The sequence below is a fragment of the Lissotriton helveticus genome, chromosome 11 (assembly GCF_964261635.1).
Source record: "Lissotriton helveticus chromosome 11, aLisHel1.1, whole genome shotgun sequence".
Lineage (NCBI taxonomy): Eukaryota > Metazoa > Chordata > Amphibia > Caudata > Salamandridae > Lissotriton > Lissotriton helveticus.
Genome location: NC_136072.1, coordinates 929,978,858 through 930,003,756, shown reverse-complemented (window position 1 = coordinate 930,003,756; position 24,899 = coordinate 929,978,858). Strand labels below are relative to the sequence as shown.

The 24,899-nt window shown below is 44.5% G+C and overlaps 1 protein-coding gene across 2 annotated transcripts in view; it reads right to left on the bottom strand.

The window, feature by feature from the left end:
• LOC144792296 (SEC14-like protein 2) overlaps nt 1-24,899 on the bottom strand; it is a 418,489-nt gene that overhangs the window by 102,610 nt on the left and 290,980 nt on the right. For both annotated transcript variants that reach the window (XM_078667243.1, XM_078667244.1), the window contains exons 8-10: nt 22,038-22,121; nt 16,218-16,324; nt 13,768-13,907 (exon numbers count right to left, since the gene is read on the bottom strand). In XM_078667243.1, coding sequence (XP_078523369.1) covers nt 13,768-13,907; nt 16,218-16,324; nt 22,038-22,121 — 331 coding nt within the window. The remainder of the gene's footprint in view (nt 1-13,767; nt 13,908-16,217; nt 16,325-22,037; nt 22,122-24,899) is intronic.

The following is a 24,899-nucleotide window of genomic DNA, read 5'->3' as shown; positions in this document are numbered from 1 at the left end:
TGGCAGAATGTTAGTAACGGTTTCTATAAATGGTGGACATTCTTAAAATAGTGAGGCCTACTGGCTTTGTCGATGCTTCTTATTGTTGAAGTCCGGTTGTATTCATCCTCGCTTCTGCGTATGTCACTCTAGTTCTAGTGGTGCTGCTTTTACACGCAGGAGGTATTAGCGCTTCGGAGGTGGTGATTCCGGGCTGTACTGACAGAAAGAAGCACCACGCTGGGATTGGAGCATGGAATGGCACGTCACTCTGAGCAGCATCTTTTCCATGTTAACACCTTGCGTTGCTTACTTCATTCTTAGATGGGGAACTAAAGCACTCCAGGAATCCCTGACAGAACATGCGCAAGCACAGGCAACAAGCACTGGTAAAGCTAATAGGTGTGGATTTCTCAACGTTTTCAAATACATGTGCAGCACTGCAAACTTGGGAAATGATTAAAACAAAGAGCACAGAGGTACGAGGCACAGAACAAAGTAAGTTGCAAACAGAGACTCCACAATAGTCTGTGTACATCTGTCCAAACCGACGTTCGCACGGTAAAGCCAGACCAGTGCTCGTTTTATACCCGAAAGAGCAGCAGGAACGATAAACACAGGATCCATCCGATGTCGCATGTACCACCAACAGAGTCTATAATGACGGCAGTAATTTAAGCACAGCCACGGCCACAGAGAGCTGCTCTGCAGAAGGTTAGCGCTTTGGGTCATAAGCAAATGCAAATGCGTTACCAAGTACACTGCACCCGAGCGCTCATGGCTGCCTGTCCCAGTCCCAGACCTCTCAGTATAAACGCTGCAGGCTCTGCAGACTCAAGAGCCGCAGTCAGGGGAAACAAAATGTCGGCCGGCATCCAGTCAGGAAGGCGCTTACAGCGCATACTCGTAGCATTCCCGTCTGTTACGGAAGCGAATCAATTCGCGTCCATAGATGCCAAAGAAAGGGCCGTAAGGCACAGTGTCACGCAAGGTACCGACAGAAACTCTGATAGCTGTATACAGATCAGTTAAAGTAACGCAACATATTTATAAACAATTTTGATTTGAAGATAATTTGGAAAGTCTCTTGGCGGGAGGGGGCGGGAAAGGAACGGACAACGGGAGGGGTGGGGGGGCGGGAAAGGACATCGGGAGGGGGGACAGGAAAGGAACCACTCAACTTGACTTCCTCGGCCGGCGGTCGGCCGCCAAATGGCCCAAACAAACCTCCACGAGACAAAAAAAAAGCCCCGCCCACCGCCGCATGACGTAGCCAAAGGGAAAAATTCTCGGGAACGCCCCCGAATCTGGTCCGGCCTTGACGGACAGATCCGGCACCCAATGGCTAGCCTCCATTTATGAAGCTAGCCAATGGGAGCCGGGGGACGTTCCTGAAGCACTTATAGTTAACAATGGATTTCGCCTGCGCCGAAAAGCTGCGCAGAGCGCAGCCTTCGGCAGGCGAAACCCAAAAACGACACAAATGCGCAGCCATTAACTCGAGGCAGAGCGCCTCATAATCATCTGAGGCGCTCCTTCGCCTCAAATGCTGGAAGACAGGTCGTGGCAGCCCAATCGAAACGAAGCCGCCTGCAAGGGTGGAGGAGACGAAAACGGGCAAAAGGACGCTCAGCGGAGCAGCCAGAAAACCTGGACCAACGCAGAGCGGTGCTGACTGTCCCCCAAACATGAAAGACAGCTCACGTAAGTCTGGTAATGGAAAATAAGCATATTAATAAAAATAGTGATGAAAAGCATGATCAAACTTACCATTGACCTAGCCAAGCATCGTTCTGCAGCACAGAATGAAAAGAACAGGATGTTTATGTGACGTACTTTCTCCCTTTATGCATGCTGGTAGTCAATGCCATATTGGGGGAAGTGATTTGACCTCAGCTTGTTAATAGGTTCTGTAGCGCAGGCAAATTGTTCGTGTGTAAGGATTTCGACGGGAAGACAGATGAGGAGGTAATAAGGCTCCACCTTCACTCAAGCCGGTAAACTTACCGTTGTTAAATGTCAAGCATTTAAGGCCCAGTCATCTATATTCCTGGTAAGTGAGAACTCAGTCATGTGAGAGGTGTCTATTAAGATCAGGGATTCTCTTCTCAGGCACCCGAGTCGTTCATTATATCAGAAGCCCATGCCAGCCACTTCTATGTTGCATTCACAGATACATTCTGTGTAAAATCATCAACACTGGAAATACATGTTCAGCCTCATTCGTGTTTGTAGTAGCGCCGTACCTTCTGTATTCAAAAGAAGTCCTCCGCCCTTAATCTCACACTGCTGACCCCTTTAGGAACATAGGTCTTTTAGTGGGGTGGGCATTAAAGCGAATCCACCATATTGCACTGCTTTATTTTCCGTGTTGCTCAGTCCTCGGTGCCTAGTCTGGCAACTGTGCTGTCCGTTCCAATATGTTCCACTCACCATGTCTCCACTACCACACTCCTGAAGCAAAGCAATCCGTGGCCCAGTCAGAAGATGTCTTCGGTTTCAGCGGTTGGCATTTCTCTGGCGCAGGTCCCCCTATGCGTTCGCCTCTGTCACTGTCAAGTCGCTCACATCGGCCCGTCTAGACCGCCTCTAGCAGGAGCATGCAGGCTGCGTCGATAGGACGCCTCACTGGCGTCTTCCTTGCGATGCTGCACACATTCAGCTGGTGCTGCAGCTTTCTTTTAACCTCAGTGGGTCTCAGGGAATGATTGACAGCTCTCCAGCACCTTAGGATCACGCAAAAGCAATGCTCCATCCGGTCGCCATCTTAGTTAAGCAAGTAGGGTAGAGAATGTGGTGTACTGGCCAGAGCTGCTGACTTTGGAACTGGGGATCCAGGTTCGAGGAACAGCGTTAGCTCAACATCCTGTGATTCTGGGCATATAATAATCTCTTGAGGTAAAAGCCGGCGCATACACCAGGCAGATGGTCAAAGGATGATATTTCAAGTACAAGTTGGAAGTCATGGAGAAAAAACACATAACAATGATCCAATTCATAAAAATAAACATGATTCGAGACCATGCATGTGACTATATGCAACATAAATGTAGGACACAAGCAAGCAGATGAAAAGTATCAACACTACATCTTCCCCTTAACAAAAACAAAAGGTAAGTAACAAACCATGTTACAAGAATGTAAGGTAAGAAGCTGTATGAAACCTAAAAGGTTAGTGCATGTAAAAATGTTTAAACCTTAAGGACATGGACATGTGGAGAAGTGTGGCTCACTGGTTAGAGGAGGCAGACCCTGATGCAGAGGTCAGACCCGGGACCAGGGTTCGATTCCAACGCGGCAGGATCTTGAGCTCAAAATGTCCACGGACTCGATAATTCTCGCCTCGGTGCCTACTCGAATCATGGGTTCACACTCTGAAACTCTGGGCAATAGCTTGCTTAATCTCCACTACGGCCCCACTGCGATGGGATGCCTGGTCTTCACCTTGGGGATGCCCAGTAGGGGTTATCTCGCAGGGAAAGCCAGGACGGGTTCCCAAAGCAAGCGCTAAGAGACCTGTCGGTGATTTGGCCCTATATAAATCGAAATTAACATAACATAACATAATATTTCGAGTAAACCTATCTGCAATTTCAAAACCATTAGAATTGAGACTACTTTGCAAATCTGCGGCAGTATTGCTGCCAACGACCAGCACTTCTGTCGTCCCCCGTTGAGTTTAAGGTTGCTGGCTGACATCCACTCAGTTACTTCCTTAAGGCAGGTTTGTAGGCTTGTGGATGCCCATTGAGCTTCACTTGTAAGTGCAAGGACGAGTGTAGTATCTTCAGCATAGGAGACAAATCTAAGCCATTTCTTGTACACTTTTTGCCAGCGGGAGAACATATACTTTAAAGAGTGTTGGGCTTAACAAAGTGTCCTGTGGATCTCCACATTCAATGGGATATGTAGAATATGAAAAAGGTTCACTACGAACCGGGAAACTTCTATTGCTTAGAAAAGCCTTGATCCATTTAAGTGCAGGGACTGTGATAGTGGCATTTTACAATCTTTGGACCAGGATGCGGAGGGAAACATTGTCAAAAGCGCTACTGACATCCAGCATGATCACGGCTGCTGAGCCACACCGGTCAAGAATGGCCCGAAGCTCCTTATCGCGCACCAGCAATGTGGTCTTAGTTCTGTTTCCAGGTCTAAAACCCGTTAAGGTGAGATGAAGGATGGAATGATTTTCTAAAAAGCAAGAGAGAAGTGTATTAACATGCTTCTCTAAGATTTTGCTGGCAATTGGAAGCTGAGAGATTAGTCTGTAGTTCTCGACCATCAGGGGGTCTGCCTGCGGTTTCTTCAGCAGATGTCTGCCTATAACATGCTTCCATGCAGGAGGAACACAACTGAATGCCAAGGAACTGTTTAAAATCTTCAATAAAGTAGGTACAATTATGTCACCAGCTATTAGTAGGACATCAGATGGAGCTGGGTCTACTGGTGAGCAAGCTTTTATGGACTTTAAGATGGTGCAAATGTCATATGAATATAGGGGTGGAAAAGATGTAAGTTAAGCTGTCGTTATTGGTTCTTCAAAGGGAGTTGGACAAGGAGATGTGCTCTCTGGGAGGGAATTTAAGATATGTTTTACTTTATTTTTAAAAGCAGTGGTAAACATTTCACATCGCCCAGTGGAAGGCGGAGGGGCTGCTATACAAATACGTGTTGTGATCAGGGTATTGACTACTTTGTATCGTTCTTTTGACTAATTACTGGCACTTTCAATTTTAGTGCTAAAATAAAAGTCTCCTGTGTGCCTTATGGCCTGCTGATATTTTCTTACCAAATGCCTATAAGAAAATTAGTTACTTACCTGTAACTGTGGTTCTCCAGTATGGTATCTTTTATAGATTCAAATGCTTGAATCATTCCCCGTCGTCGAAGTAGGAGTCTGTCGGTATCATAGCAAGCAGTATGTAAAAGAATAGGAGACAGATATAGCATTGAACTATAGTTCTATAGTCTATCTATGTCCTTTTTAAAAAAGGACCAAATATAAATCTTTAACCAATCCGGTTTCAGCACCCTCTAGAATGCTCTCAAAAGAGGCAGAGTTCCTCAGATTTTTGTGCACGAGTGTGCTATAGTAGAGGTAGACTCAGATTTTAGAGCACCAGTGTGCTATAGTAGAGGTAGAGGAAAAGGGAGACTCTCCGGGGAGGAGGGTGGGTTGCATGTGAATCTATAAAAGATACCAATACTGGAGAACAAGTTACATTTAAGTAACCAATTTTCTTATACAGTATTGCATGTTTTATAGATTCACATGCTTGAATCAGAAAAGCTAGCAATAAACAAACACATATATATACATATTGCCACTGAATCCTCAAAAAATTGAGAAAGGACTGCACTCTAACTCGGAGTAACTCCATTCATTTTTATTTTCATTGTCCAAGCCAGCACTCAGTTTGTGTTTCGGCTTATCCATTAGCCTTTCTTAAGTGAAAGGAGAGCCATGTTTTAACTTTATATACTAGCACGTGTGCTCAATTAAACTCTGTGTTAATGTTCACGCTCTTGTTCCCAATTTAAATATTGCAGTGTCTTGACAAGTGTCATTATTTATAGTTAACAAATCGGGAACTGGCAAAATTTAAAACCACTATGAAACCAGCAAACCATATGTTGCTGGCAGTTCTTACTTGCAGTCCGTGCAACTTTAAAAAATAAAACTAAAGTCCGCTTGCTCTATGTTTCACCACTTGCAAATACCTTAAGCGGTGACCAGCTCCAAAGCACTTCTTTTCCATGGGAGAGGGCAAGTCTCAGGTAAGGATTTCTGCCACGAGAGGAGTTTCAACCGACCCTCTCCGTGGTTACTGCTCTTTTCCTTAGCTGTTACATGGTGCTTTGAGGGTAAACTGGCCTTATATGCCATGAGCAAACTGCAGTTGTGGTTTTGCCAGTTTGCTCCAAATCGCTGGTCGTGCAGACAATGATGTCACCACTAACACTTTTAAAATTGCCACTGAATCCTCGACATTTTTGAGAAAGGTCTGCACTCTAACACAAAGTAACTCAATTCGTTTTCATTTTAATTTTTGTCATACACTAGCTGTACCCGGCCATGCGTTGCTGTGGCTCAGTCTGGGTAAATGGAAGAGAAGAAAGAAAAGAGTTAGCACACGTTTCTAATATGTTTAATTTCACAATGCTTGTGGGTATACAATATGTTTTGTCCATCCTAATATATGTAGACTATTGTCTATATGCGTCCCTTGTATTTGTTGCGCATCAACCAAATCAATAGGATCGGTTTGTGTTGCAAAGGGAACCAACTCTCCCTCCACCCACTTCCCGGTCTGCCATCCTGACGCCAACTGTCCATCCTAATATATGTAGACTATTGTCTATATGCGTCCCTTGTATTTGTTGCGCAGCAACCAAATCGATAGGGTCTGTTCGGCCTTTCGATTAAAAACACGCGCGTATTGGACACGCGCGTATTCGAATCCAACGTTGTGTATATATAAACACGCGCTAATGTTGCAAAGTGAACAGACTTCTCCGCCCTCCCTCCACCCACTTCCTGGTCTGCCATCCTGACACCAACTGTCCATCCTAATATATGTAGACAATTGTCTCTATGCGTCCTTTCTTAATGTTGCCAAGTGAACCAACTCCTCCCCCCTCCCTCCACCCACTTCCTGGTCTGACGCGCTAATGTTGCAAAGTGAACCAACTCCTCCCCCCTCCCACCACTCACTTCCCGGTCTGCCATCCTGACACCAACTGTCCATCCTAATCTATTTCCTATTGTCTCTATGCGTCCTTTCTTAATGTTGCAAAGTGAACCAACTCCTCCCCCCTCCCTCCACCCAATTCCCGGTCTACCATCCTGACACCAACTGTCCATCCTAATATATGTAGACTATTGTCTATATGCGTCCCTTGTATTTGTTGCGTAGCAACCAAATCGATAGGGTCTGTTCGGGGGCAAAGTTAACCAACTCCTCCCCCCTCCCTCCATCCACTTCCCGGTCTGCCATCCTGACACCAACTGTCCATCCTAATATATGTAGACTATTGTCTATAAGCGTTCCTTGTATTTGTTGCGCAGCAACCAAATCGATAGGGTCTGTTCGGCCTTTCGATTAAAAAAACGCGCGTATTGGACACGCACGTATTCAAAACCAAGGTTGTGTCTATATAATGTTGCAAAGTGAACCAACTCCTCCCCCCTCCCTCCACCCACTTCCGGGTCTGCCATCCTGACACCAACTGTCCATCCTAATATATGTAGACTATTGTCTCTATGCGTCCTTTCTTAATGTAGTCAAGTGAACCAACTCCTCCCCCCTCCCTCCACCCACTTACCAGTCTGCCATCCTGACACCAACTGTCCATCCTAATGTATGTAGACTATTGTCTCTATGCGTCTATTGTAGTTGTTGCGCAACAACCCAATCGTTAGGGTCTGTTCGTCCTTTAGATTAAAAATATGCGCGTCTTTGACTCAAGCGTATTTTGATCCAACGTTGTGTATATATAAACACGCGCTTATTCAAATTCAACGTTGTGTCAAAATTTCAAATCAATCGGTGAAGAACTTTCGTAGATTTAATATTTTTATCAAACGCACATTGACATTTTTATGTGTCTGTTTCTGCTTTCGATTAAAAACACGCACATATTCGCCACGCGCGTATTCGAATCCAACGTTGTGTATATAAACACATGCACGTATTCGAATGCAAAGTTGTGTCAAAATTTAAAAGCAATCGGTGAAGAACTTTCGTAAATTTAATATTTTTATCAAATGCACATTGACCTTTTTATGTGTCTGTTTGTGCTTTCAATTAAAAACGCGCGTATTCGACACGCGCATATTCGAATCCAACGTTGTGTATATAAAAACACTCGCGTATTCGAATGCAACGTTGTGTCAAAATTTCAAAACAATCGGTGAAAAACATTTTGAGATTTTGAACAAACGAAGTTACATTTTTATTTATAGATATATATATATATATATATATATATATACTGATAAAATACAACCTTTCAACTTTTATAGCCAATGAGGATGCATATGAACTTATGTAGAACCCAGCATGAATGCATTCATATACACTTATAATCAAGCGGTTGGTGGGATTGAAGTTAGGAGAGGCTTACCTTATTGAGATAAGTATCTAAGTACTGCTTGGCCCACAGCTGCATCTGCCCTGTCTGTCTCATCTAGGCAGTAGCGCTTTGTGAAAGTGTGCCTGCTGCACCATATTGCAGCCCTGCAGATATGTCGAGTGGGCACACCAGTAAAAAGAGATGTTGAGGTGGAAACAGCCTTGGTGGAATGGGCTTTAACCTTGTCTTGCAATGACTTCTCAGCTTGCCTGTGGCAGAAGGCAACTGTAGAGGCTATCCACTTGCAATAGTTTGTTTAGAAACTGGGCGACCTTGAGAAAGGTTACTGTGTGATACAAATAGTTGATCCTCCGTGCTGATATGACGGCTTCTGTGGAAAATATTACTTGATACATCCCTTGACGTCCAGAGAATGTAAAGATTATTCCGCTATTGTCTGTGGATTTGGGGAAAAGCTCTATAACACAACAGGCTCATTTAAATGGAAGTCCGAAGGAATTCTGGGAATACATTTGGGGTTAGTTCGAAGATATACCTTGTTAGATTTGAATTGAAGGAAAGGTTCCTTTATGGTAAAAGCTTTGATATCACTAGCCCTCTTTGCGGAAATGAGGGCTAACAGAAGTGCTGTTTCCCATGTGAGGAACTTCAACTCAGATTTGTGAATTGGTTCGAGTGGGGCTTTCATACATTGGCCTAGAACAACACTGAGTAGCCATGATGGTGGAGGTTTTCTCACTGGAGGAAATGCCCTGAAGAGACCATTGAGAAACTGTTGTATGATTCTGGAGGACCATAATGATGGCGTCTCACCGACGCGTCGGAATCTAGAGACTGCTGCGAGGTGAAACCTTATGGAGGAATGTGCTAATCCAGATTTAGCCAAAGTGAGTAGATACAGAAGGATTTGGTCTGGTGAGGAAGAAAAGGGATGAACATTATTTTGTGTACACAAGAGGCAAAACCGTTTCCATTTGCAGGTCTTGTTAGTGGACTCTGCTCTTGCTTGGACAAGGATTTATCTAAATATGAAGGAATATCTATCCTGGCAAACTCATTGTACTCAGTAACCAGCCCAATAAGTGCAGCAATGACAGACCTGGCCCTGATTTATGGTGAGCAGTAATGGTATAGGTTTGAGTGGAACGTGAAGTTGATTAGACAGGAGAAGGAGTTCTGTGACCCAGAACTGCCTGGGCCAGCGTGGGGCAATGAGGGGAATTTTACATGGATCTCATTTAATTTTCCTGATAATCCACGGTATAAGAGAGATCGAGGGAAAAGCGTAAGCATAGATTACTGACCATCTCATCGAAAGCACATTTTCCTTCGATCCTTCTTGGTGATGCCAATTTGCAAAGTACTGGCATTTCTTGTTCTCTCGCGTGGCGAAGAGGGCTAACCTCGGTTTGCTCCAAAGGTGGAACAGTTTGTCCAGAGTGTGCAGATCTAGTTCCTGCTTAAGGCAGTCGACACTGGTATTGCCTAATGAGTCAACGAGGCTGTTGGATACCCCTAGAGCATGTTCTGCCTTTAGGGATATGTGTTATTTGAGTGCCCAGGTCCAGATTTGTTGCACTTGAGTCGATAGTGCTATTGAGCACGTTCCTCCCTGTTTGTTCGAGTTGATCATGCTGGTGGTGTTGTTCATTTGAATGAGGAATGAGGAGTGTGCAATCTTGGGGCGAAAAGCTTTCAATGCCAAAGAGATAGCTCTGAGCTCCAGAAGATTTATGTGTGTGTTTTTCACCTGTAACTGCCATCTTACACTGATAGTAAGGTCCTGAAGATGAGCACCCCAGCCTTCCAGGGACCCATCCGTTGTGACAGTATAGTCTGCAATCTGCGCCAGAAAGGAAAGATCCTTGGACAGACTGGATGCCAGTGACCACCCAGTGCATGGTTTGTGACACGAGAGGGGTGTTTGACCAATGTCCTCAAACAAACCTTGTGCCAGACGACATTGTTTGTCCAATTCTTCTTGAAGTGGTCTCATCCGAAGATGACAATTTGGAATGAGGTGGATGTATGAAGAACGCATTCAGAGTAGAGATTTGTATGTCCGGAGAGAAGTGGACATTTTTGCTGCCAATCTTTTTGCTAGATATTGAATTATTAGTTGTCTGTCTTTGGAAATGAAGGCCTTGTGTTAACTGGTGTCAAAGAATGACCCTAAGAATGTCAAAGTTTGGGTGGGATGTAAATGTGATTTTTGATAATTGATGGTAAGACCCAGTTTGCGGAAGAGCGTGAGGCAGATTGAAGTGGCCTCGGAAGCTTGGCGATGCGTTCCTGCCCAAGTATGGAACTACCTGGATTCCCCATTGTCTGAGATACAAGCTACTGGTGCTACGACCTTTGTAAATATTTGAGGTTCTGATTTCAGTCTGAAGGGAAGGACAGTGAACTAATAGTGTGTGCTGGCTACCTTGAACCTCAGAAATTAGCTGTGTTTTTTGGTGGATGGGTACATGAAAATATGTGCCCTGAAGATCCAGGGCTGTCATATGATCTCTGGAATTGAGGAGGTTAAAGAATTTCCTGGATTGTTACCATGCGGAAAGATTGCATTTTTAGGATTTTTTTTCATTTGCAGAGGTCCAAAATGAGGCGGCATTCTCCTGACTTCTTGTGAATGAGGAAGAAACGAGAATGAAATCCTATTCCTCTCTGACATTTGGGGACTACCTCTATTGTTTCCTTTTGTAACATGATGGACAATTCACTGAGGAGTTGTTTGAGGTGAGACGGGGTGTTCCTTTCGAAGGGGTGTTTAAAGGCCACAGGATGAACTCCACAGTATGACCCCATGCAATAACGTCTAGTACCCACTTGTCCGAAGTTATGAGGGACCACTGATGTAGCTGATGGGAGATGCAACCTGCCAATTGATTAGGAGGATGGGCAGAGGTAGCCGTCACCACTAAAGGGTCACAGCTTCCTGTTGTAATCTCTTACACAAGAGGCAAATTTTCTTATGCTGGAATTTTTATACGATGCAGACGATTGTTGCCTGTAAGACTGCTGTGATTTTTGGTATTGGTGGTGATATTGATGTTGCGATGGCTCATATTGGTTTCTGTAAGGTTGAAAACTTCCCCTAAAAAAGTAGTTGCCTTTGCTCCCCGAAAGGGCTGCTTTTGAATTTGTATAGTCCCAAGAGATCTGGCAGTGTCAGTATCTGCTTTAAAGGACTGAAGCACTTTGTTAATGTGCTTACCGAACAATGATTCCCCGTCGAAGGGTAAATCCAAAACTTTAGTTTATACCTCTGGGCAGAAGGAGGTAGATTTGAGCCATTCTTGTCTGTGGAGAACTGCTGTTCTTCCTAGCTACCTGAAACCAGTGTTAGAGATATCATTGGCACAATCTATGATCTCTGCTGAGGTTCTCTCTCCCTCTTGTAGGATCTTTCGGGCTTCCACTTTACTGTCCTCAGGTAACAGGTCGATGTACGTGGAAAGGTCTGACCACATCTGGTGGTTGTAGTGTGCAAGTATTACAAGAGAGTCGGCAGCCTTGACTGTGGTGGCCGCTATCGATGATAATCGCTTGCCAATATTGTCAGGATTGAGACCATCTTTGTCGGGAGGTGCCAAGATTGGAGTGGGTGAGTTTTTGGAGTGGCGTTGTGCTGCCTGTGAAACCACAGAATCTGGTTTTAGTCAGGCAATTAGGCATGCAGGAGAGTCTTCAGGGGCTTTATATTTTTTTATCTAGTTTGGGAATGACTACTGAGACTGTTGCCAGAGTTTATTATTTTTAGGCCTTCTTGCCCAATAAAATCAATTATAGTGATGGATCAAATAGATTTTTGGTGGATTCCTTAAATCATAAAGGAAGCAATCCGCTTGCCTGGATAATAATGGAAGATCAAATCTTTTGGCAGCTCTTTCCATCAAATTGTGGAATCCACCGATATCTTCCGCCAAAGAATCTACAGCTGACGGGCGTGGAGGGGTAGTTGGTACTAAGTAATCATCCCACTCATTCAGGAGTGATGCGGTGTCTCAAATTTTGCCTTCTTCTCTCTCCTTTGTCTGTAGAAATGTGATTATCAGCGGGAGGATCTGCTATCAAAAAAGAAGCCTGTGGAGTAGACGGAGCTGTGATGCAGTTGTATGTAATGTCCGAAGTGGAGGAGAATGCTGTGGAATGAATGGTTGTTGCCAGCTGGTTCTGGAAATCTTTGATAATAATCTTGCAGCATGTGTTGCACATTGTTCACTAGCGACATGGGCATTTGGATAGATTGGTGGTGTGAATAATGGGAATATTCTTGAGGATATTGTTCAGCCTGCTCATCCCTTGTGCAATATTCCTGGTAATACTGCTCTTCCTTATTGTCTTCCTGACATTTGACGTGGAGCTCAGGTGACTGTGAGCTATACCAAAATCCTCTAAGGATTTTGGTATAGCTCAATTTTTCAATGCCTCTCGTGACAAGCAGCCCTGTAGGAAATGTTCTTTTCGATCTAAAGAAACAATGACAGTCCTTGAAAGTTCTTTTCAAGGCCCTTTGTACCACTGCGGTGAAGAGTGACATATATAGTATGAGCTGTCGGTGGAAACTCGGCTCCCTTTAAGCTCTAGTATTGCCCTTTATCTGCCCTTGCGTCATTTAATCGGTAGATGTCTACGCAGTGGCCGACGCTGTGTTGATGTTAGATAAATGTCTACTTGCAAGCCCACTGGCTAATCTTGGCATAGCTACGTAAAGGCTCAGAGCATCTGCTCCCTTTTCAAGTCCACACAAAGTACTAAACAAATTACTTTTTGACTATCAGTTTTTGTAGCGGAGTGGCTCTTATTTTGTACCTACAAAACTACTGGCTAATAGTCGCACTTCTTTTCTTATAAGTGCCACTGAGGCCTAGATAACATTCCCTGTAAATCTTTACAAATTAATTTTCTTTTATATTTTTTAATGGCAACACATTTAAACTTCTATACACCAGAAGCTCTGAGGCTTAGCTAGTATATGAACTCTTAGATCTTGAAGCAGCAACATTAATACATCTCCTCAGCCTGACAGAATGACCACAGCATGGTTCAACATGGTGTACATTAACTGCAAAACTCCATCCCACAAGGATTAAAAAACGGACCTTTTTTTTGGGCAGTTTCTGTCCTTGCTGGGCATCCTTGCAGATCCTTCTGCAAGTCTCTACAGACCAGCTGTTTGCTATAGAGTTCAAGTATTCCCCATACAAGGGCCTCATTATGTAGGGTCAGTCGGTTCTCAACCGACAGGCGTCGGTAGCGTTCTGACCTACATCTGGTGCCGCAGTCCAACCACCACATTATGCTGAGTGGTGGTTGGAGTCAGCGAGAAGAGGGACCGATCAATGCATCCAACGGGCTCAAGGAATCTGTCCAATCGTCGGTCGAAATGTAATAACCTACAATAGGGTGGTGCCTGTTCATGCTATGCCATAGGGATTACGATGTCCCTTTCATACAGCCTTTCAATGGCGGTCTGATTGCCGCTGTCAGTGCTGGGATGCCCCCAGGTAGCTACGCGCTTAATAAATGCTTTTTTCATTTCATTATGTGATGCGCAATTTTACTATTGTAAAGCATACAGGCGCAATTAGTGTATAACACCCCTCACATCAAGATGCATCACAAGTTGGTCCCATTTCCCTTAGAGATGCCGAGCTTCCCTGCTTATTTGCGATTGCCTACCTGAGGACACAGCAAGGGAAGAGGATCTCATACTCCAGCTGCTCGGAGGAGGCACGGTTAACGGTAATAGCATGCTCATACTTCAGGTTGACCTGATCCCGCACATAGTACTTCTTTGGGATGTCCCCACCATAGTTTATCTAAAAGAGGAAGTGATCGATTAATACACATGCACAATACACATGCACTTTGGGAGACTTAAGAACTGCATAGGAACACAATCCACTGATATGACGAAGAAAGCAAATGTGCACCAGCATCAAAAGTAGATCCACTTCTGAGGTCTGACCTTGGCTTTGACCCTTGGGCTGCAAGATTACTACACCTTATTGCAGACGCCATAGGTATATCTACAACAAGTAATACATTGTCTTTTATACAGCACTGAGTGAAGAGAGTCACGTCTTATGTGCTCTTAATTTTTAACAAGTAAAGGGACAGAAACAAAGAGAGAGAAAGACATTACCCAGGATATCACAGTTTGGATAAACGGGGATGCATCATTTAAAATCCATCTTTCATGCTTCTGAAGTCTGCACTTAGCAATTTATGTGCAGCAACACAGGAAAAGTCCGGTGAGGTTGAAGTAGTAGTACGCAGCAGTAAGTAGAGTAATGAAAATCAGTCTGACTTGACGAAGGAAAAGGAGAGAGAGAGCATTCCAAAAAAGAGTATTTGTTACAAGTGAGGTTCTAGGACTCACTAAAGTTCTAGTAAGAATTCTCAAGCATTAAACAGACAGTGTTTTAAATGCAACAAAATAATCCACTTTGCAAATGTGTGCAACAGTGTCTGAGAGTAAGTTATTATTGTGTATAAATGTAACATGCCCAAAGATATTTCAACCAACTTGGTATTGAGTGTGGTTGAAGGAGGAAGTGGGTAAGTATTACAAGGTGTTGCCAACAATCCGCAGTTTATTCTTGGGGAAGATGAGAAACCTTATGAGCTACGTTAATGATATAGAAAATGATTTTGGATTCCTGATGACAATTTACCATTTTTTTACAAATTATTTTTCAGCTTCATCGGAAAGATAAACGGCTTGAAGCCAATGATGTGAATGTTCTTGCCTTTGATGGTAGTATTACTCGGTTTGATGATGGTATTAATAGGAAGACTGGGTGTGTTACAACAATATGCTTCCAAGGTAGACATTCTTGGAAAAGTGCTCTCAGCAAGTAAAGATCAGCACATTTTAGGGTGATGGTACAGTCATTTTGGGAATGAGCTCAAAAACATCTTTTAGACTTACTGTTTCACTTGCTCTCATTATTATATTGGACACTCAAGAAGAAGGATATCTTGTGAAGGCTCTCGGTATCCCTTCTGTATCTGTTGGCTTTCTATGGCTTTTTTTTTAAAGCCGAGAAGTAGAACAAGAGTGCCAAAGGAATTTTACAATGCATCGACATCTGCATTGATGTTTGCATCAATGTCTGCTATGAGACATCATTAGTTTATCATAGCTTCTTGGCTGCCTTAAGGGCAAGGGCCATTAAACAACTCAATTTGATCAACAAAGGGATACTAGAAAGCTGGCAATAACATCACAAAGCACTAAAACTAAAACCCACCACCAAAAAGGGGAACTGGAATTTCCAACCAGATAAAAAGTATGCCTCCCTAGCACACAATATCTGATTTCCAAAGCCACAGTCCCAGGTTGAGATAATGGGGCCATCGGGTCTCCAATGACTGGTGACAGGTGAACAGGAGACTGTTCATGAGGAGGCCGGTTACATCTAAATCTGATTTCCAAAGACTAATATTCCAATAAGGTTTCTACTCGTACTGGGAATATGCTAACATGCAGGGTTACCCTTCCATGAGTACCAAATGCCAAGGTCCTGCATCTCATGAACGGGCTGCTAAGACTAATACTTTTCAAGTGAAGGAGCGCACAGAGGACCGGGGGCTACCTGTGGACTCATCTCTTTACACTAGACTGAGGAATTCAATGAAAGGTTAGTCAGACATATTTTTAGCTTTTCTTCATACAGCAGGATGGGCACATAAAAAGAATGTATGGTCCAAGGAGAACAGTGTTGGTATCCGGAACAGCAGAGTTTTCTCCCAATGCAGAATGAAGGGGGAGATCAAAAAATGGTCATAGGATATGGATTCGAGGACTAACCAACCTTCAGTTGGCTTGTGTGAAGGATAATATTGTTGTCAATTGGCACATACTTCCAATTTTGTTTCAACATGAGAGCCTTTACATTCAGAAAATGTTTCATTTTGAATGCCACCCCTGAAAGACAATTTTAAATAACTGGAAAGGGTTCAAACACATGTCACCAAATTAGAAGAATTCAATACTAATAACGATGAAAGGCTCTATCGCTTTATTTATTTGCTTAAAGAAATAAACTGATATTAGAGACTAAAGGAGCAGCGTGAGCACAGCAAATAGTTCAGGAAGTTCTGAAGAGGGATCAATTCCTTACCTTAGATTTACACTTCGGGTCCCCATCTAGATCAGTGAGGGACCCACCATAGTATACAGGAAGATTCTCAGGGGCGATGTACTTCAGTAAAGCTTCCTTCCAATTATCTAAAGAAGCAAGACAAAATATGTAAGAGTCCAAGATAACATTCAATGAAGAGAAATTCTAAAGCTCACAAATTAACATTTGAAAAACATGCTGAGTCTAGGAGCCAGGGCCGGACTGGCTACCGGGCAGTTGTGTGTGCTGCCGAGCAGGGGGATGCTTTCGTTGATGGTGTGTGCAAAATGAAATTCGTTTTGCTTTTTTTTTTTCAAAGCGCACGCAGGTCCCCATCAACGAAATACGCCCCCACCACGGAGAAATCATCCCCCTGCTCGGCAGCACACACAACTGCCCGGTAGCCAGTCCGGCCCTGCTAGGAGCAAATTGTCTTTAATACGTTCCAAACCAACAAAGATAAATTTGAAGCCCTACAGAGAATCTTCTTCTATACGTATCCAGGGGCAAAGAGAAACTGCCTATAAAATCACAATTAACAAAAATATTCTGTAGATTTTCTTAACATACTTTTGTATCTGTTCTGGTGCCCCTGAAATCTAGGCAGCAGTACCTTCCCAAAGTGTGAGGTGATCTCCAGGTAGCTGGTTTGTATTCCTTGTAAGTTTGTAATAGCTGCTTGGAACATCTTGTTACTAAATAACAGGTGTTTTTGATTACACAACTAATTGGTACTTATTTTATCAACTCCTAAAGGAAGGAAGGCTGAGTAGACCTGCCTGAATTAGAACCTGTGGCCATAAGATCATAGTGGGTGCATTAGTCTATCTAGTCTCCAGAGCTCTGGGTCTCCCTGTGATGGGCTTATTTTCATTTCTTAAGAAAGAACAATAGATGAGAAATTCCAAAAATAGAACTGTGTGAATGTCATCATTCATGTGCAGATGGTGAAGTAAATCACAAAGGCGCAAATATATTTTCTCTCTCTTCTTTTGTCTAGACCCGGGGTCTCCAACCGGTCGATCGCAAGCTACCGGTAGCTCTCGGAGACCCCGGGAGTAGCTTGTGTAGCCCTTCAGTAGTATTTGGTGGTATTTTGGGCTATTAGCCTTTCCGGCTCCATTTGCCCGCCCTCACCCAAACCAGCCGCTTGGATTGGAGCTAAGCTGGGGTGGGGGCGGGCGAAAAGGATGACGCTCCTCTTGTGGAGCTGCAGACACCTCTCGTGAGAGTCTGACTCTTGTGACGTCATCCTGTACTGAAAACGCCCTGGCATCGCACTGTCTGCCATTGTGCGACGGGTGCCAGCGCGGAGCAGTAGGAGACGTGACTTCCACCGCCAGAAGCAGCCAGTAGACGTGCCTTCCAATGCCAGGAGACGTGCCTTCCACCGCAGGTATGCTCAGTGGTGGAATTAGGGATCCTGTGGGAGGGATGGCTGACAAGGCGTCAGAGAGCGCTGGTGGAACAGAGGGCAGAAAGGCACAAAAAAACAAGTGGAACAGAGGGCAGAAGGGCAAAAAAAACGAGTGGAACAGAGGGCAGAAGGGCAAAAAAAACGAGTGGAACAGACGGCAGAAGGGCACAAAAAATGAAGCAAAAACGAGTGGAACAGAGAGCAGAAAGGCACAAAAAACGAGTGGAACAGAGGGCAAAAAGGCACAAAAAACTAGTGCAACAGAGGGCACAAAGGCACAAAAAACGAGTGGAACAGAGGGCAGAAGGGCACAAAAAACAAGGGGAAAAAGAGTGGGGCAGAACGGCACAAAAATGAAGCAAAAACGAGTGGAACAGAGGGCTGAAAGGCACAGAAAACTAAGCAAAAACGAGTGCAACAGAAGGCAGAAAGGCACAAAAAACGAGTGGGAAACGAGTGGAACAGAGGGCAGAATGGCACAAAAAACGAAGCAAAAACGAGTGGAACAGAGGGCAGAATGGCACAAAAAACGAGTGGAACAGAGGGCAGAAGGGCACAAAAAACAAGGGGAAAACGAGTGGAACAGAGGGCAGAAGGGCACAGAAAACGTAGCAAAAACGAGTGCAACAGAGGGCAGAAAGGCACAAAAAACAAGGGGGAAACGAGTGGAACAGAGGGCAGAAGGGCACAAAAAACGAAGCAAAAACGAGTGGAACAGAGAGCAGAAAGGCACAAAAAACTAGTGGAACAGAGGGCACAAAGGCACAAAAAACGAGTGGAACAGACGGCAGAAGGGCACAAAAAATGAAGCAAAAACTAGTGGAACAGAGAGCAGAAAGGCATAAAAAACTAGTGGAACAGAGGGCAAAAAGGCACAAAAAACTAGTGCAACAGAGGGCACAAAGGCACAAAAAACGAGTGGAACAGAGGGCAGAAGGGCACAAAAAACAAGGGGAAAACGAGTGGGGCAGAACGGCACAAAAACGAGTGGAACAGAGGGCTGAAAGGCACAGAAAACTAAGCAAAAACGAGTGCAACAGAAGGCAGAAAGGCACAAAAAACGAGTGGGAAACGAGTGGAACAGAGGCAGAATGGCACAAAAAACGAAGCAAAAACGAGTGGAACAGAGGGCAGAATGGCACAAAAAACGAGTGGAACAGAGGGCAGAAGGGCACAAAAAACAAGGGGAAAACGAGTGGAACAGAGGGCAGAAGGGCACAGAAAACGTAGCAAAAACGAGTGCAACAGAGGGCAGAAAGGCACAAAAAACAAGGGGGAAACGAGTGGAACAGAGGGCAGAAGGGCACAAAAAACGAAGCAAAAACGAGTGGAACAGAGAGCAGAAAGGCACAAAAAACTAGTGGAACAGAGGGCACAAAGGCACAAAAAACGAGTGGAACAGAGAGCAGAGGGGCACAAAAAACGAAGGAAAAACGATTGGAACAGAGGGCAGAAAGGCACAAAAAACTTGTGGAACAGAGGGCAGAAGGGCACAAAAAACGAAGCAAAAACGAGTGTAACAGAGGGCAAAAGGGCACAAAAAACAAGGGGAAAACGAGTGGGGCAGAAGGGCACAAAAATGAAGCAAAAACGAGTGGAACAGGGCAGAAAGGCACAAAAAACGAGTGGAACAGAGGGCAGAAAGGCACAAAAAACGAGTGAAACAGAGGGCAGAAAGGCACAAAAAACAAGGGGAAAACGAGTGGAACAGAGGGCAGAAGGGCACAAAAAACGAAGCAAAAACGTGTGGAACAGAGGGCAGAAAGGCACAAACAACAAGGGGAAAACAAGTGGAACAGAGGGCAGAAGGGCACAAAAAACGAAGCAAAAAAGCGTGGAACAGAGGGCAGAAAGGCCCGAGTGGAACAGAGGGCAGAAAAGCACAAAAAACGAGTGGAACAGAGGGCAGAAGGGCACGAAAAACAAGGGGAAAACGAGTGGAACAGAGGGCAGAAGGGCACAAAAAACAAGGGGAAAACGAGTGGGGCAGAACGGCACAAAATTGAAGCAAAAACGAGTGGAACAGAGGGCTGAAAGGCACAGAAAGCTAAGCAAAAACGAGTGCAACAGAAGGCAGAAAGGCGCAAAAAACGAGTGGAACAGAGGGCAGAATGGCACAAAAAATGAAGCAAAAACGAGTGGAACAGAGGGCAGAATGGCACAAAAAACGAGCGGAACAGAGGGCAGAAGGGCACAAAAAACAAGGGGAAAACGAGTGGAACAGAGGGCAGAAGGGCACAAAAAACGAGTGGAACAGAGGGCAGAAGGGCACAAAAAACAAGGGGAAAACGAGTGGAACAGAGGGCAGAAGGGCACAAAAAACGAAGCAAAAACGAGTGGAACAGAGGGCAGAAAGGCACAAAAAACGAGTGCAACAGAGGGCAGAAAGGCACAAAAAACAAGGGGAACAGAGGGATCGAGGGCACAAAAAACGAGTGGAACAGAGGGCAGAAGGGCACAAAAAACGTAGCAAAAACGAGTGGAACAGAGGGCAGAAAGGCACAAAAAACAAGGGGAAAACGAGTGGAACAGAGGGCACAAAAAACGGATCAAAAACGCGTGGAACAGAGGGCAGAAAGGCACAAAAAACGAGTGGAACAGAGGGCAGAAGGGCACAAAAAACGAAGTAAAAATGAGTGGAACAGAGGGCAGAAAGGCACAAAAAACCAGGGGAAAACGAGTGGGGCAGAAGGGCACAAAAACGAGTGGAACAGAGCGCAGAAAGGCACAAAAAACGAGTGGCGCAGAAGGGCACAAAAAACGAAGCAAAAACGAGTGGAACAGAGGGCAGAAAGGCACAAAAAACGAGTGGAACAGAGGGCAGAAAGGCACAAGAAACGAGTGGAACAGAGGGCAGAAGGGCACAAAAAACAAGGGGAAAATGAGTGGAACAGAGGGCAGAAGGGCACAAAAAACGAGGGAAAAACGAGTGGAACAGAAGGCAAAAGGGGCACAAAAACAAGGGAAAAACTAGTGACCTTTTGGTGTTCTAGGGAATTCTTAAGTCAGGCCTGTCTTGGGTATTTTGTTCAAACCACAGTATGGGCTCTGATGAAATTAGGCTTAAAGTCAATGAAACTGGGCGTGGGGGGTCTCTCGGAAAAATGCATGAGTTGCTTTGGGTTCAGTAGCTCACGACGATTTTCACTGGCCAGAAGTAGCTCTGACTACACAAAAGGTTGGAGACCCCCTGGTCTAGACAGTATCTTTGAGCCAACCAAGGGTATGCAAGTTATTTTTTTCTGTTGGTGTTGATGGGTTTAGAAAAAGTAGCAATGCAATTTGGCTAATATGAAACACTGAAATCAATTGAGGGATGCAAGACTGGTGTGCTTCTAAATCCAGGTGGGTAGCTATCAGTTGTACAGCTAGTACAGTGTCACTGGGGATCAGAGGTAAAAGGGGACATCGGCATCAGATGATTCCTTTAGTGCTCTAACATAGCTCCTGTGGGCACAACAGGATCCCATTCACTCTGCGCTTGGAGGTCTAAGTCAGATGAGTGCTTAAAACTTGAGTAGGAGACTGGACGGTTCCAGTGAAGCAGCCCTGGGGGCACTGTTGAAGACGCCAAGAGCTGATGCGTATTTACATCTCTGCTGCGAGTGTGCGGTATTTGCGCATATACAAATACTGAGGGTGATGGGTGCACAGAGCGCATGCTCATTTACAGCAGTGTGTGCGCTCCTTGGCGGTGATTATACAAGAATGGCAAGGATTTGCAGCATGGCACATTCAGTGACAAATTTTGTTTTTAAATAAACTTGAATGTTGCAAGAGGATTTGAAATAATTGGCTTTCCTTGGTTCTAACTTTGATAATTTGTCATATGTTATTAATTATAATGCATGAAAAGAAAGTTTGGCCCCTATTGTTTTTGAAATGCTAACAAAGTCAAATTTAAACCATTTAACATCTTGCTAATGCTATTACTACCACTATCGAGTGAATATTGAAATGTTCTGAGCACTTGTGTTTGTAGAGGATTTTGATTGTTTATGCTGAAATGCCCATTTATCATACTGAACTGGTAAACATTGCAGCGTGCCGCATGGCGCCAACGGTATATAGTATAACGACAGGCATCTTGTCACGGAATAAACAAAAGGGAACCTAAGCGTACAAGCTCGGACACAACCAACACTAATCCATGTATGTTACCTGCTCTAGCAATGTTTCAAGCAGGTCATAGGCATCACTTATAAGCTCTCAAGAAGTATATGACCTCTGTAAATACAACAATATAGTAGGGTTAAGTTGAATTACCAACATGTGGATAGGGTGTGGGTTCCTATGTATGGCCAGCTTCACTATCTAGAGTTCTCTAACACCATTCTGTGTGCTGTCTATGCAGCCTCCATCCATTCCCACCGCTTCAGGAAAGTGGGTTGCAGATCTCTTACCTCCCAATACGATTATTTTCTTGCGGGTGTCCTCGCTCAAAAATGGCTTGACAAGGTTGTATGCGACTGGGAACAACTTTGGGGCTGTAAAACAAGGCAAAGACATTAGATAGCTTGGAAGGTATACCTCACCTGGTTGGTGGAACGTGCAGGACAAAGTGAACTCCAAGGACTGACGCTGCCCTACAACAACCTTTCAGGGAGAGAAGGCAGAGGGGAGAGTGTATATGGTGAGCGATCTAGTGTAAATATAAGGGTTACCAGATGTTGTGCACTTGAGCTTTGCTCTCATTCCTTGAAATTTGATGACCATATGTATCTTTCTTAAACACAAAGGAATCTAAGGCATGCTGACTAAAGCACTAGAGGAAGAGCTTTTTAGCTGCAGAAGCCATTCCAGCTGGCTCTTGTTCGCTCTGAGCAAAAACCTACTTTAAAAAAAATCTTATTTTATAAAACATAAACCAAATTTATGGTCAGGCAAAACACTTTGAGCAATAGAGTTAAAAGTAGATAATGACAAAGAAATTATCATGAGAAACAAACTATGCACTGTTTCAAAATTCAAGACAAATACGTACTTCTAGTAAATGAACATACATAACAATCTAACAGGAACTAAACAAAGGTAAGGTGTCCACATATTAGAAAAATGTAACAGAAAGGGAATGGCTATTATAGAGTTTCTTCAAGGTCTACTAAGGGTGGTTGTGAATGAGGCAAGCTAACAGAGAAGCACTGTGTTCTGCTCTTTCCCAGGATACATATTATATATTGCAAAAGGCAGTCATGAAACTGAGACATATGACTTACAGTGACGTCACCATGTCAAATCTTTAAGATATGTCTCTTCCCTCTCAAAAAAATAGGAACAATGTGGCCAATTTTAGGTCGAGCCTAGGCAGTGCGCATGCAAGACCTGTTGTTCTCTCCTCTATCGGCTTTTGGCATGTCCATGAATTGCTAATTGTACGTTGTTGTCCCATTTAAAAATACAGGGTTTTTATTGGAGCATTGGGTCTGATTCTCCCGCCTTTGCGTGCTTGGGTCACGTCCAGGCAATTTCACTCCTTTCCTTGCGTTGGCCACCCCAATAAATCAGCGGTTCCTCCTCATCATCCTGATCTGCCTTTTGATTTTCTAGGCTATCAGCATTGGGTTAGGCTTTCGGGTCGTTTCATGGAGCAATACTCTGTTCGGCACCTGCAAAGTGGCAATTTCTGTCCAGTAGCTGTTGAGCTGTGCCAATAGCTCAAACTCAAAAAAAATTGTGAAACCCATTGCATTTCTAATGCTTGTTTAACTTTGGCTAAGACAATGATGGAATAGGAAAAAATGCTATGAAAAGTATGCTGCTCAAGACAAACTAACAATGCAGGAAAATCAGGTCCAAGGCATCCAAGGGCTACTAATGCAAAAGGACAAGAAGTTACTGACAATTTATCAGTTCAGCACTTTGCTGAAGCGATGCTCAGGGAAGTTTAGAATGGACCAAATATCCTCTTGTTATAAAAGCTTTGTCAACAGTTACTTTCGCAGCCATGGTCAAGGACAGTCACGAAAAGGCAGGATACTGGAGAATCAACTACTTCGGCAGTATGTGCACTTACTGTTGTATTCCACTGGGAGCTATGAAGCGAAACCGATTCTGACCATGGGATAGCAAGCATCCATGAGGACCAGAAGTACTCTATTGGCGTGATGTACATAAAGGCAGGTCGCAAATAAATGGTAAAAATTGAGTGGCTATGTTTTGGAACCAGCTAGTTATTAGGTCTCGGCATCGAGACCTATTGCAGCCGAGTTCGCTCTCAAGGGAAGACAGAGCGGTGCACGAGCCTACCAGGGCCTGTGGACGCGCACACACACAGGCAGGCAGGCACTCGCCAGAGACACACACACACACAGACAGACAGGCACTCGCCAGAGACACACACACACACAGACGCACACGCACACACGCGCACACACACACACACACACCTCCTCCCTCTCTGCCGCCCCCCCTTTACCCCCACTCACCGGGCTCTTTCCCTCCGCAGCGGGTCAGTCACGGCAGCAGGCAGACTCGGTGTCTTCTCCGGCGATCTTCAGCTGATGTGCACGCCCACGCTGCGTCTCGTGCGCGCCCACCACGCTGTTTCGCGCCCGTTGATCCTCAGCTTGTTATTACTACTCCTTCTAACCCGGATTCTAAATTACTATTTCTTGGTTCTCTAACTCCACTCTGTTGATTCGTAACAAACTGATATTCAGCACATTTCACAATCTCGCTTTTGCTTCTCATAAATACAATAAGATTATTTTAAGCAAATGTCTACCCTTCTTTTGGTCCTGTGCCTATTATGCTTCGAACTATAGAGTTTTAGAAAGTGTGGTGGAAGATTCCATAATATCGGCTGCGCGCACAGTGCGGAACCTGGGTGTCACAGACATAGAAAAAGACTGCCCATGTGCCAACCTGTGTGCTGAGTGCAGTGTGAGTTCAGAGTGTGAGTGCAGAGTGTAGAGTGTAGAGTGCAGAGGGTAGAGTGCAGAGTGCAGAGTGTAGAGTGTGAGTCTAGAGTGTGAGTGCAGAGTAGTGAGTGCAGAGTAGTGAGTGCAGAGTAGTGAGTGCAGAGTAGTGAGTGCAGAGTGCAGAGTAGTGAGTGCAGAGTAGTGAGTGCAGAGTAGTGAGTGCAGAGTAGTGAGTGCAGAGTAGTGAGTGCAGAGTAGTGAGTGCAGAGTAGTGAGTGCAGAGTAGTGAGTGCAGAGTAGTGAGTGCAGAGTTGTGAGTGCAGAGTAGTGAGTGCAGAGTAGTGAGTGCAGAGTAGTGAGTGCAGAGTAGTGAGTGCAGAGTGCAGAGTAGTGAGTGCAGAGTAG